Raw genomic sequence first — 12,714 nt, 5'->3', positions numbered from 1 at the left:
AAGATGCAGGTTTGCTGTCAGAACAGGACGTTTTTACAGCATCAAGTTTTTTGTTTTTTTTTTGGACTGAGTCCAAGTCTAAAACTGTGTCTGATTGTATATCACTGTTTTCCTCCAAAATGATTCAATTTCCCATTCCTGTCAATCTGTAGTATTCAATTCCAGCAATGATAGTATTGTTGCACAGTTGTTTAAGTGAATCTTGATCTTTCTCAGTGGGAAGAAGCGTAAGCCTGCATGGACTGACCGTATTCTGTGGCGTTTGAGGCCGATGGCTGCGGTCAGCAACAGCGTGTCGAAGCGCAGCTCCATGACGGGACTGACCAGCGGGACCCGTGTGTCGCAGCATTTCTACCGCAGTCACATGGAGTACACCGTCAGCGACCACAAGCCTGTCTCCTCCATTTTCACTCTGCAGGTCAGCACACACTGCCTGATGTTACACTTCTTTAGCTCAAATCAGGTTTAAAAGGGTGGTATAACGCCCTTTTCACAAGATGTAAAATAAGTCTCTGATGTCCCCAGAGTGTGTATGTGAAATTTTAGCTCAAAATACCCCACAGATATTTTTATACAGCATGTTAAAATTGTCACTTTTTGAGGGTGAGCAAAAACGCACCGTTTTGTGTCTGTCCCTTTAAATGCAAATGAGCTGCTGCTCCCGGCACAGGGGGCGGAGCTTCAACAGCTTGTGTCCTTTTACCTCACACACACATGCACTGAACATTTCAAAAACTTTTAGCCTTCTTTAGACTCAAGAAGAAGTGACAACATGTAGAAGCAACAGGACATTTCTGAATGATTAGTTGATGAATTTTTGTAGCTTATGTGTAGTTATCTTCTAGTCATTGATTAGCATATTCTGTCATGATAATCTATAAATTGCGTTCCTGGGGGCGGGGTTTATGTAAATTCTAGGGTTGGTGATGTCACTAACCCCGGAGGAATTTATTTATTTATTTATTTATTTAACAGGGACAATGCACAATATACAGGTATATACCGTACCAGATTTAGCTAAAAGCTAATTCACATCTGCAGTCCCTGGGCAGGTGCCAATAGCATGCAAAATATTACAAAATATACAAAACCTCCCAAAGCCATATTAAACAACATCAATAATCCAAATACAAAGACAAACAATTGTCATTACAAAAATTTTACCATACACAATAAAAACATACTGACCACATTCGGTGTCTCAATGACTACAAACCTGATTATCCTTCAACCATATTTTTACACCACCTTTAAAATGTATGAATGTACTACATTCTCTGACACTCAGTGGTAGGGAATTCCACATCCCAACTGCCTTCACTGAAAAGCAGTTTTGTCCAAATGTCGTGGACCGAAACTTAACACAGCAGTCCCCTCTAGAGGAAGCTCTTGTTAACCTTGAGCCTGGTCTGTTTATCGTTACAAACTGTTTAAGAGATTGTGGTGAATGATCATGACTTAGCACCGTGAACACACCCAAATATTTAACTTGCTGAACATCCTGTACCTTTTGTCCTTTAATACTAATCACAGGAGGAGTGCAACTACTTCCTCTAATGGAGAAATACATACTAACCGTCTTGGAATAATTTAATATCAAACAGGAATATGTCATCCAATCTGGGATTTTCTCCATAGCTCCTGAGAGTAGAGATGCAGCATGCTGTTTAGATTTAGCATGAACATAAATAACCGTGTCGTCGGCATACATTTGAATTTTAACTTCTGGACAAATAGATGGTAGATCATTGATATAAATACTGAATAAAAGAGGGCCTAAAACTGAGCCTTGTGGAACACCAGTAGGACAATCTAAGGATGAGGAGGATGTCCCTTGTACAATGTTGTCTATTACGCAAATATGAAGCCATCCATTCAATAGCATTTGCTGAAACATTATGAGTTGATAATTTAGATAACAGCACATTATGATTGACTGTGTCAAATGCCTTTTTTAAATCTATAAAGATGGCTCCTACCACCCCTCCTTTATCTAACATGCCTTTTAACTGTTCCACAAAGTAGCAGAGAGCTGTCTCTGTTGAATGTTTCGGTCTAAACCCAAACTGCATTTCGTTCAAGGAATGGTGACCCAAATTCAGATGGTTAATTAACTGGTTAGTCACAAATTTTTCAATTACCTTAGACATTATTGGAAGGATACTAACTGGTCTGTAGTTATTAAATTCAGAATGGTCTCTCCCCTTGAATATTGGAGTAATAACTGCAGCTTTTAAACTCTCTGGGAACACAGCTTGTCCGAAAGACTTATTTATCAGCTGTGTAACTGAGGAACACAAAGTTACAGCATTCCTTTTTATCAAGCAGGAATCCATCCCATAAATATCCCATAAAATATCCATAACCTCTTGTTCACAGACCTCTTTTAAAGAAAAAACAGGATAAGTTACATCTGGTGATATGATACTAATTTTCCTGCTCCCAAATTGATTAACCAAAGCATAAACTTTGTCTTTGAAAAACATATTAAAAGACATTGCAATTTCATTCACATCCTGTGTTAGTATATTGTTGATCTTCATCTCATAAGACTTAACACTTTTATTTTCCTTTCGAAAGAGTTTATTAATGTGTTTCCAGAGTAAGTGATTATTTCCTTTAGCCTGTTTAATTAGGTCAATAAAGAAATTTGCTTTCGCCTTCCTAAGTTCATTCACTACTTTGTTACGGCAGTCTTTAAAGAGACGCATATCAGTAGATGGTCTCTTTTCTTCATCAGATTCCAAATATGTTCTATCAACCAAGGTAGGTTTATATTTGTATGTCTGTTAGCTATTTTCTTAATAAATTTAGCCTTAACACTGTTGACAGTATCTATAAAAGCCTTACAAAGTAAATTAGTTTCTTCAATACTAGTTAACCTATCCCAGTCTGAATTTTTCAATTCTGTATCAAATTTGGGCAAGTCTTTCTTTGGTATCCTAAAGGAAGAATCATTCTTGTGTTGTCTAAAAATAAACCTTTTCTTACTTAACTTCCTGGCAACGAGTACTAAATTGTGATCAGAAATTCCTGTAACAAAGTTAAAAGATTTAATAATTCTCTCTGGCTTATCAGAAAATACTAGATCAATTTGGGTTTTACTTGTTTGAGTTATTCTCGTAGGTCCATTTATCATCTGACTAAAACCATACTGGGGTGCGTTTCCCGAAAGCATCGTTGGCCAACTATGGTCGCAAGTTCATCGCAATGTCCATTGAACTCTATTGGTAACGAGGGAACTTGCGACCATAGTTGGCTAACGATCCTTTCGGGAAACGCACCCCTGACCAGTAATTTCTTTCAATTTTTTTCTACTTTTCTTATCAGTCCAGTTTACATTAAAATCTCCTAAAACAATCACCTCCTTTCCATGGCTTTGCATTTCCTTTAAAATATCCTTAAATGAGTTATAAAAAGTAACATCTGAAGCGGGTGGTCGATAAATACCAACCAATATAAATCACATTTGTGGTGATAAGGTATCTCCCTTTGCTTTGAACTTTGAGTGTTGTTACTTTGCAGATGTTGTTTATGCTCAAACAGCAACATTACACACTAACTAAAGTTAGAAAAGTGACATCATAATCAACCACCCCTTTAAAACGTATTCTTTCATGTTGGTTCAGCTAATGTGCATGTTCGAGAGCAAAAAAGACCAAGCATTGCTTTTGTTAATGGACCCTTTTCACATTTCCTGGGTTCTCAGAAGCAGAAATCATCATAGATGGGTGGATTTATATAGCGGTGAATGGGAAACAACTGCAATCATTTTTGTTTCAATCACAAAAAAATCACGTTTCAATGACTTTCCAAAAAATAAGAAAATGATTTTGGTGATCGGAAAAGAGAGAAAGATCAAATTTGCCATCACTCCCTCAGCTGTTGTGTTATTAACACCCATACAGCAGCATTAATGAGCTTTAATGCCAAGGCACATGTTCATCTTTCTTTAGTGTTGATGTTGCTGTTTGATCATGAAAAAGCTCTGCAAAGTCGCAAAGTCCCTCCAGCAGGAGATAATCTCTATATCAGTGCCAGTGTTTCTAAACTCCCTGAAACGCCTCTATTGTAGTCTTGAGTTTCTTACGGGAACGAACACGTCACAATATTTCTCATTTAAATAATTAATATGCAGAATAAAGGGGCGGGGCCTGGTTGAGTTAATTAGTAGTGTGTTGAAACAAATGCTTATGGAAAGGGGCGGGACATTTCCCCAAACACACTCGAAGCCCTCGACCAATCACAACACACTGCTCCAGCTGACCAATCAGAGCACAGTGTGCTTTTCAGAAGGAGGGGCTTCATAGAGACAGAAACTAAACAGAGCGTTACTGACAGACTGGGAAGAGAGGAGCTGCAACAATATCAAAATATCCTTTTTTGAACATTTAAGCAAACATTTGAACATGCCAAATCTGGTCCATATGATGATTTGCTCTTTTAATTGAAAGGTGGAAATCCCTAAAACAAGACATCAGACTATAAAACCTTTTTGGAAGTAAATCGTTTCATTTTCAAGGCTGTCACAGAATGTCTACATCAATGCAACTTCCATTGTTTGTTTGTGCAATGTGTTTAACATGTGATGTCCTTTCAGTTCCCATATAAGGTGGACATGCCTCTAGTAGAACTCATTGTAGAGGATGAATGGAGAGAGATATCAGATGCAGTGGCCACATTCAAGGTGGTGCCCAACTTTCCTCGAAGCTCCTGGGACTGGATTGGGCTTTACAAGGTTATTTCAATCATTTCATCAGTTCTGAGCATCTATTGATGTAGGAGTACGATGGTTAAAATCATATATTTTTTGTCACTTGAGTTAAGTTCATATGCAGCTATACAATTGATTGAACATACTTTACAAATATGTCATTTCACAGGTTGGGTTTAAGCACCATAAAGACTATGTGGCTTACACTTGGGCCAAGCAGGAGGAGTCTGACTTCCTGAGGCAGGAGCACCAGGTAAGGACAAATCACACATGCATTTAGTTGCATAAAAAGGCATTCACTTGTGTTCATAATGCTACACACTGAAGCTTGTGAATTTTAATTAGGAGGTTTTGATTTGCAATCTCCAGGTGACTTTTACCGAGGAAGAATTGCCAAAGGATTCTGGCGACTTCATACTGGGTTACTACAGCAACAATATGAGCTCCATTGTGGGCGTCACTGAGCCATTCCAGGTAGATAATCTCTTATGCTTTTAATTCCAGCATGTACTTCCTATGCGCCATAAAACAGTTCTCGGATACTTGAATCCGTATCTGCGTTCACATGGACCCTAATAATCCGATATCTAGAGTAAAAAAAGTCACCGTGTCAATCAGAATGAATCCGTGTAAACACTTGATTGGATTGAAAACCAAAACCGAAATGACTGCGCATGTGCAATGGCGTAGAAATGGCGTAATGATGTATGACGTGTGGAACAAGCTGTTTTAGTTATGAATGAATTGCCATAAATGACTGTCGTGTCATTCTAAAATTCTCCTTCCACTCGTCATCTGTGAAGTGGAGCAGGACAATGTCCCACCGGCTCTTGTTTTGGACTCTCGTCCAAGTTAAGGGCCGTTTTTACAGCTTGATAAATATCACCAGCACGGCACAAAGCTTCATGTGTTCGTCATTTCTTAAATTCAGATCTGAAATGGATGAATATTAAGTCTACTCTTTAAGGGCGTGTTCACACTTGTGGTTCGGTTCGCTTGGTTCTTTTTGGTCTGGACCAAAAACATTTAGTCCTGGTCCACTTAGCGTTTACATTGGCATTTTTAACAACAAACCTAAAGATACCGAACCTAAAGGCATAGGGATATGTTCACAACCTGATTGGCCGGCTTTTATTGCGAATATTTCATATCGAAACTTACCGAACATCCAAACTATGCTGTGTGCTGGGCTAAATGCGCTCGTTGTGTGTGCGTAGCTACATATGATGGTATTTAGACCAGTTGAGAACTCGTGTAGAGCTTATAAAATGTGTAAAGAAGTCAAAACACACACACACAAACGCACAGATCTGCTGTGAGGAGACACGGTTCTGATGCCTGAACTGAACTGTGATGGGAAACACTGCGATTATGATGAGAAAAAACAGGCATGCTTGAGCGCTGTCCTTTTTAGTGTCGCATCTTGTGACATCATGTCCTGTTTTTGGTTCGTTTACATGTCTTTAGTCCATGTTGTGTTTATATTTCATTTGAACCGCACCAGTTTGTTTATAAGCGGACAGAGACCCATCTTTTCAGCGTTTCGGTCAACTTGTTTGGTGCACCAGGGTCCAGATGGCAGCGTTCACACTTATTCAGATGAAGCGCACTAACAGAGCAATCGCACCAGGGTTCGTATGAATCCAACGAAACATGCCAAGTGTGAACACAGCCTAAAACAAAGAAAAGAAGCAATTTAGGAGAATGGTTAGTATGTGCAAACAGCGGGAAACTATATTCGTGCTGTGTGCGCAGGTCAAAAAATCAGATATGAAGCTTGTGACATATAAATGTGACCCGATCAATTTATTTAGTATGCAAGTAAAGCTTTATTTATACAGCACCTTTTATAACAGTGTTTACAAAGTGCTTTACAGAAGAGAAATACACAGCATTCTTGAGAACAGATTCATCAATCGGAATGATTTCATTCAGAATTCGCCTCCACTCACTAACATCAGCTCACAGATTAAAGGGATAGTTCGGCCAAAAATGATATTAAACCCATGATTTACTCACCCTCAAGCCTTTCGAGATGCATATGTCAATCATTTTTCAGACGAACACATTTTCTGTTATTTTAGAAAATGTCTTAGATCTTTCAGTGGTTATAATGTCAAGTTATGGGGTCCACCTCCTTCAAGTCCCAAAAATGTGCATGCATCCTTCACAAAAGTAATCCATCCGGCTCCAGGGGGATAAACGAAGGCCTTCTGAGGGTAATCCGTGTGGTTTTGTCGTAAAAATATTTATATTTATAAATGAATAAATGAAAATAACTGGCTTCCGGCAACGGTCAACGCGCGTTCACGGGAGATGGATGCCGGCGTATGACGTAGGACGTAGCGTTTGACTTAGCTATACTTCGTTCTACGTCACAACGCTTCCTACGCCAAGACATTTTCTAAAATAACAGAAAATGTGTTTGTCTGAAAAATGATTGACATATGCATCTCGAACGGCTTGAGGGTGAGTAAATCATGGGTTTATTATAATTTTTGGCCGAACTATCCCTTTAACTCGGTCAACTTACTGAGGTAAACGCTGCACAATGGAATCGCTCTTTACAACATCGATCGGACACATTAATATGATTAACCTTTTGCTTGACTATGTTATCATACAGCTAATAATGTGTTGCTAATGTTACACAACCAAGTTCCCGTTCGCCATCTCAGTCTGACTTCTAACAATCATCAGAAACACTTTGAGCAATTCAGAATGTCAGTGGAGAAAGGCATATAGTTCATCATAACATCGTAATATACATCATATACCCGCTATATTGCTAAATCTACTTGATTTTTCATATCAACAAAAAAATATGCTAGTTCGCTGTTAATGATATGCTAAAGCCCGCCGGTACGTTGATCTGATTGGGTAGTTTGTGATGTCAGAAACACCAGCGATTTCAAAGCGTGTTTTTGAGACTGTCTTTGGTTCACTGCAGTTTTAAGGAGAAAATACTCAGCAATGGTGTCGACTTATGAATTTACACATGGTTTGTCTTAAAGCGTATTAAAAACACCACATAGACATATAAACAACAATTGGATTTTCACCACAGGGGGTCTTTAAGAAGTTAAGACTGCTTTCCAGTCAGTATGTTTCTCCTCCTTTAATAGATTCAACTGCCAGCCTCCGCCTCCGCTGGTCTAAGCCCGTCTGACAGCTCCGACTTCACGTCTGATGACGAGGTAAAGAAGGGCGACTCCTGTGACTCCGGTCCCGAGACTGAAGAGCAACAGCACAGCAGCAGGAGCTCCAGACTCCCCGAAGAGCAGACGGTGAACCCGAAGCAAACGCACTCCAAAGACACCAGCTCGAGCGGGCAGGCCGGTGGTCCAGTCGAGTCCTCGGGTGACCCTGTCGCTGCGGATGATAGCGCTAACTCAGGAAAAGATGCAGCCAAGCCAGAGGAACCTTAGCTAAGCACACCACCTTCTCTGGAGGATTATATTATCAGCTCAAGGCTGGGGTTGCAGGTTTCTGCTGTAATGTCGTTGTAGATTTACTTGTTTGGAGATGTTGTGTAATATGTTGCAGGGCAGCAGTGAGCGTTTAGTGTGTGGCTCCCTCCAGCAAATACAAGAGGGCAGACTAAACTGTTTTGTCGTCTTCTGTTCTGTGCAGTCATACTATTAATATTCTTCTCCTCCTCCTCTTTCTGTCTCTTCAACTGCAGAAGACAAAACCTGAAACTCTAAGAAATAATCAAACACTCTTGCAAATAAAGGTTCCTAAATGGGGTTTCCACAGCAATGCCAGTTCTTAAAATAACTTTTTTTTATTCCACTTTAAAGAACCTTTGGTGTACTTGAAAGGATCCATCATGGATGTTAAAGGTTCTTCATGGAACCCTCAATGCCACTAAAGAACCTTTATTTTTCAGAGTGTAGATATACTTGCACAATATTAATGCTTTTAATTGATCCATATGGAGGATTTTTCCAGAATTAACCAGGGTTTAATGCACAACGGGAAAAATTCTGGTTCTTCTTGGATTTATTAGAGCAGATCCTCTGTATGATTTCCAGTGCTCTGTTTCAAACTCTAGTGAGCTGCCTATCTAGGCATCATAGACACCCTTTAGACTCCCAGATGTTATGCTGTCTTGAAATAACTTGGCTGTGTTTAACTCCACTTTTAGACATACTCTCGGAAACTTCCGTAAGGGCCGCCATTTTAAAGTGCTTTCAACTTCGTCAAGTGTTCGAGGGATGTTTATTTGGACAGGCCCTTGACCCCTTGATTTTGACCGAGTCTACTCATATTAACACTTCAGGCAGATCCATAGACCATAATGCAACACGACTGTGACGTCACAATAACAACTCGCATGGCGGGCTCCATAGCAGATTCCAAGGGCTTAGGGTGTTTCATTTAAACCCATTGCAAGGGTTTCGCCAGTAGTGGGCACTGTGCACCACAAGCAATCACGTACACCCGAGGGAACAAGATGAAGAGAAGTTGGTGAGGGAAGGACATAAAAAGTGGACTTAAATGCAGCCCTTGTTTTGGCAAAGGATAGGGTATTCCCAGAATGCACTGTGAGAAAAACTGATAAACTAAAATATTTTATTACATTCTGAAATCAGCGGAGATAAATAGCTCAATCTCATTGACTATTTAAGACAACATTTGTGTGTGGTACTTCAGCACATTTTCAATTCGGAATAACTTGGAATAACTCTTGGAATCAGTTGTAGGCTAAGCATTAAGGCCCGTTCACACCAAGGACGATAACGATAAAGTTGACGATAAAGATAAAGTTCTAAAAATCGTTCTCAGTATTAAAGAATAGCAGAGTTCACACCACAGCTATAATGATAACGATATAGAGAAACGATATCATTTGGATCAACTTTTTTTTCCAGCTGTTGAACGATAAAACACCAATCAGCCAATCAGAATCCATTCAAATTTAAGGGCTCGCGCATTTAAAATGGCAGACGACATTGCAGAGAAGTTAATCGCTGAGGTCCAGAAAAAAATCCTTCACTGTTTGACAAGTCAAGGCCCTTTAAAAAAATAAGGGATATGGAAAACACTCGTTCATACCATAGGTTCATACCCTCTGAATAAATGGTGTATTACCTCAGGTATCCAGCGCTCGTTTCGACAACATTGTCTTGCTTCCGTTGAAATTGCGGTGAAAAAGACTAGGTGTTGTTTTTATTCCACTATTTTGACTACATCAGCTAATTTCACTGTTAGATTATTAGATCGATTACACTAGCTTCACTCGAAACATAACATGCTGAGGACATCTGCTCGTTAAAGCCGCGTAAATGCAACAAGAACAGCAAAAACATGTTCAATGGCGTTTTACACACTTTGAAACCGCAGCGCGCGAGCGAATAAACAGACCGTTATCGTTCGTTGGTGTGGACGCAAATATAGTTATCGTTATTGGTATGAACGGCCCTTTAGTCAAGTTTCTCATAGCAAATAGTGCATTAACAGAGTTACTAATAAAGCTGCATTTCGGATAGGATGCTGCCTTGTAAGGTTGCTGCCTATGTAGATAGTAGAGCGAGGCAGCTCAATAGGTTTTGGTGCAGAAATCGTGACTTTGACTTTCTGCCATAGAGGACATTGGGAATGACCTGCTAAAGGTGAAATGCTGTTGTCATCACCTTATTTTAACAGGGATAGGTAAATTGTGTTTAATAACAATAAACATGCTCTGCAATCGCATGTATTTACCACACTCTCCTCAGGTCCTTGAAAGGCAGATGCATATAAAGGGTTGACAGCACTTGGTAAAGTACAGTATATTATCCATGTCGATTACCGGTTTAACCAACTGTTAGCATTTTACGATATTATAGGACAATGATGAAATCTATTGCAGTTGTGACTGCTGTGCCGTCATGTTCCTGTGGTTAATGTTCTCGAAAATAATTTAAAAGTGATGTCCAGCTCTTTGACCTGCCAGTTTAAAGTCAACATGAAATGCCGTTCACAAACCAAATTTGCATAATGGTTTTCAACAGGCTAGTCAATGAAAGAAACGCAGGGCAGGACCTGATTTAATCAGTCAGGAAGTGATTGGATTGTGTGGGTGTTTTCGAACCAAGTGGAAGTGGCAAAAAGAAAGAGTAATTTATTTAAGATTAAATTATGATGCTTACCACTATAAGGGCTGCGTTTTTGCATAAGACGCAGGGCAGAGGAATGAAAAACCCCCCTGCATGAACTGTGCATAATTACATGCAACTAACCCTAAACCAAACCCTAAACCTAAAGTAAGTACATGTAGCTAATTATTATTACTCAGTACTTAAAAGGTATAATTACACTGTTACACAGACACCTTAAAATAAAGTGCAACCCTTTGCTAGTGCATGTTCATAGAAAAACAATGGAAAAGAAACCAGTGGAATGCAAAAATGCATTCTGTGTGAACGACCCCTTATATTCTTCCCTATACGTATCCGAGTAAAACGGCTTCTCAAAAAAAAAGAAAAAAAAAAAAAAAAAGTTAAAATGTTAAAAAATATTTTTTTAATAAATACTGCAGCATTCCAATAATTTTGATTTCATGGTGACTTTAAGGTGCGTTCATGCCAACTTTGATTAAATTTCTGTGCTATTAGATGATAGATTGTCAGTGTGAACGCCTGTACAGACCAGAAGCGCGCATTAAGAAAGCATCAGTTTTTGATTTCATGTTGACTTTAAACGATAATTGCGTGGTTTCTATCTGATCTTTAGTCTGATTCGTGTCAAGTATTGTATCATGACTGTACTTGTGGTAGGAATACTAGCATATTTGTCGTCTAGGGCTTTCTAGGATTTATCCGACATGGTGAAATCTCTCATCTCCTTGCCTTTCTCTGTATTTCCCTTTCCTCATCATCTCGTCTTCTTGTCTCCATCGAGACCTCCAGGTTTTGACGTCGTCTACAGGGCTCTACTACGTGCTCCGATATCGTAATCTATTAGTAGATCGTGAAATTTTGTACCATGACTACTTAGCCTTAGGACACGTGGCGTGCTGTCTCACTGTTTACATGGTTAGCTGAGTGAGAGTATAAGCGTGTCAGTGTACGTGTTTCTGCATGGATATTCACAGTGTCGTGCGGTCCACCACCTTTTAATATCGCAGAGGAAGAGCCACTTCTAGATGGAATAGAAAATGGGTTGACGATGAAAATGGCCGTTCTTTTACATTATACACCTTTTTCAATAAATCTTTGTAGTTTGGGATATCTTTGGAAATCGAAAAACAATCAGGCACTTTTTACTAGAAATACTATAAGTTAATAGTTTCTAACAAGACCTGGCATTTTGTCAAAACTGCAAACAACTGCATTCTTGAGATTTGTAATGTGTTTAAATCTGTTTATCTGTAGGACACACACAAACACACACACGTCTGATGATGATCCTGTGTGTGTGTTTCATCATGGTGGGTCATGAAGTCATGTAAAGCGCAGAGCGTGTTTCATGTCATGTTTATTGGTGGTGCTTGCTAAGGCAATGATGACTATTAATTAATCGCTCATATTTAGGGTTAAGGTTTTGAACAAGTCCTTTAACTTAATTGTTAGACTTTTGTGCAGAACTCGTCCAAATGATTCCTCCAATCACGGTAGAGCATTATCAGACTTACTGAATTTCTCATAGCAAGCCCTATCGAGGGTAACAGATCTTAATCATTATTTTCTTCAAAAAAATAACAGGATCGGGTTTGTCAATACTCATATTTTTATACTCCATTAGCCCTACAATATTTGAAAGCTAGATGCAGTATTTGGAAAAAATAATTTTCCTTTCAAAGCCAAATAAATGTTTTGCAAGTGCCCGTGTTTGATACTTAGATGCAGTGTTTTAATTTCTAGTTCCTTATGAGAATTTCCTTTTTTTTTGAGCTTGCAAGATGTCATGCATGTGTTGGAAATGTTATTGGATGACATGAGCTCAGTGATTATGATTATTAGATGAGATGTGGGTATATATACAGTATGTAGAACAGATGACAATCAGTGCCA

At 39.1% G+C, this 12,714-nt stretch overlaps 1 protein-coding gene across 1 annotated transcript in view; it reads left to right on the top strand.

Annotated features, from left to right (window-relative positions):
- Positions 1 to 11,234, top strand: part of inpp5jb (inositol polyphosphate-5-phosphatase Jb) — a 37,619-nt gene extending 26,385 nt beyond the window's left edge. The window contains exons 9-13 of the mRNA XM_084113630.1: positions 217 to 418; positions 4,601 to 4,738; positions 4,884 to 4,967; positions 5,084 to 5,188; positions 7,840 to 11,234. Coding sequence (XP_083969756.1) covers positions 217 to 418; positions 4,601 to 4,738; positions 4,884 to 4,967; positions 5,084 to 5,188; positions 7,840 to 8,142 — 832 coding nt within the window. The 3' untranslated portion in view covers positions 8,143 to 11,234. The remainder of the gene's footprint in view (positions 1 to 216; positions 419 to 4,600; positions 4,739 to 4,883; positions 4,968 to 5,083; positions 5,189 to 7,839) is intronic.
- The last annotated feature ends 1,480 nt before the right edge of the window (positions 11,235 to 12,714 follow it).

The sequence above is a fragment of the Abramis brama genome (assembly GCF_963993115.1).
Source record: "Abramis brama genome assembly, chromosome: 5".
Taxonomy (NCBI): Eukaryota; Metazoa; Chordata; class Actinopteri; order Cypriniformes; family Leuciscidae; genus Abramis; species Abramis brama.
Note: the sequence above shows the minus strand (reverse complement) of the source record. Positions and strands in the feature narration are given on the sequence as shown.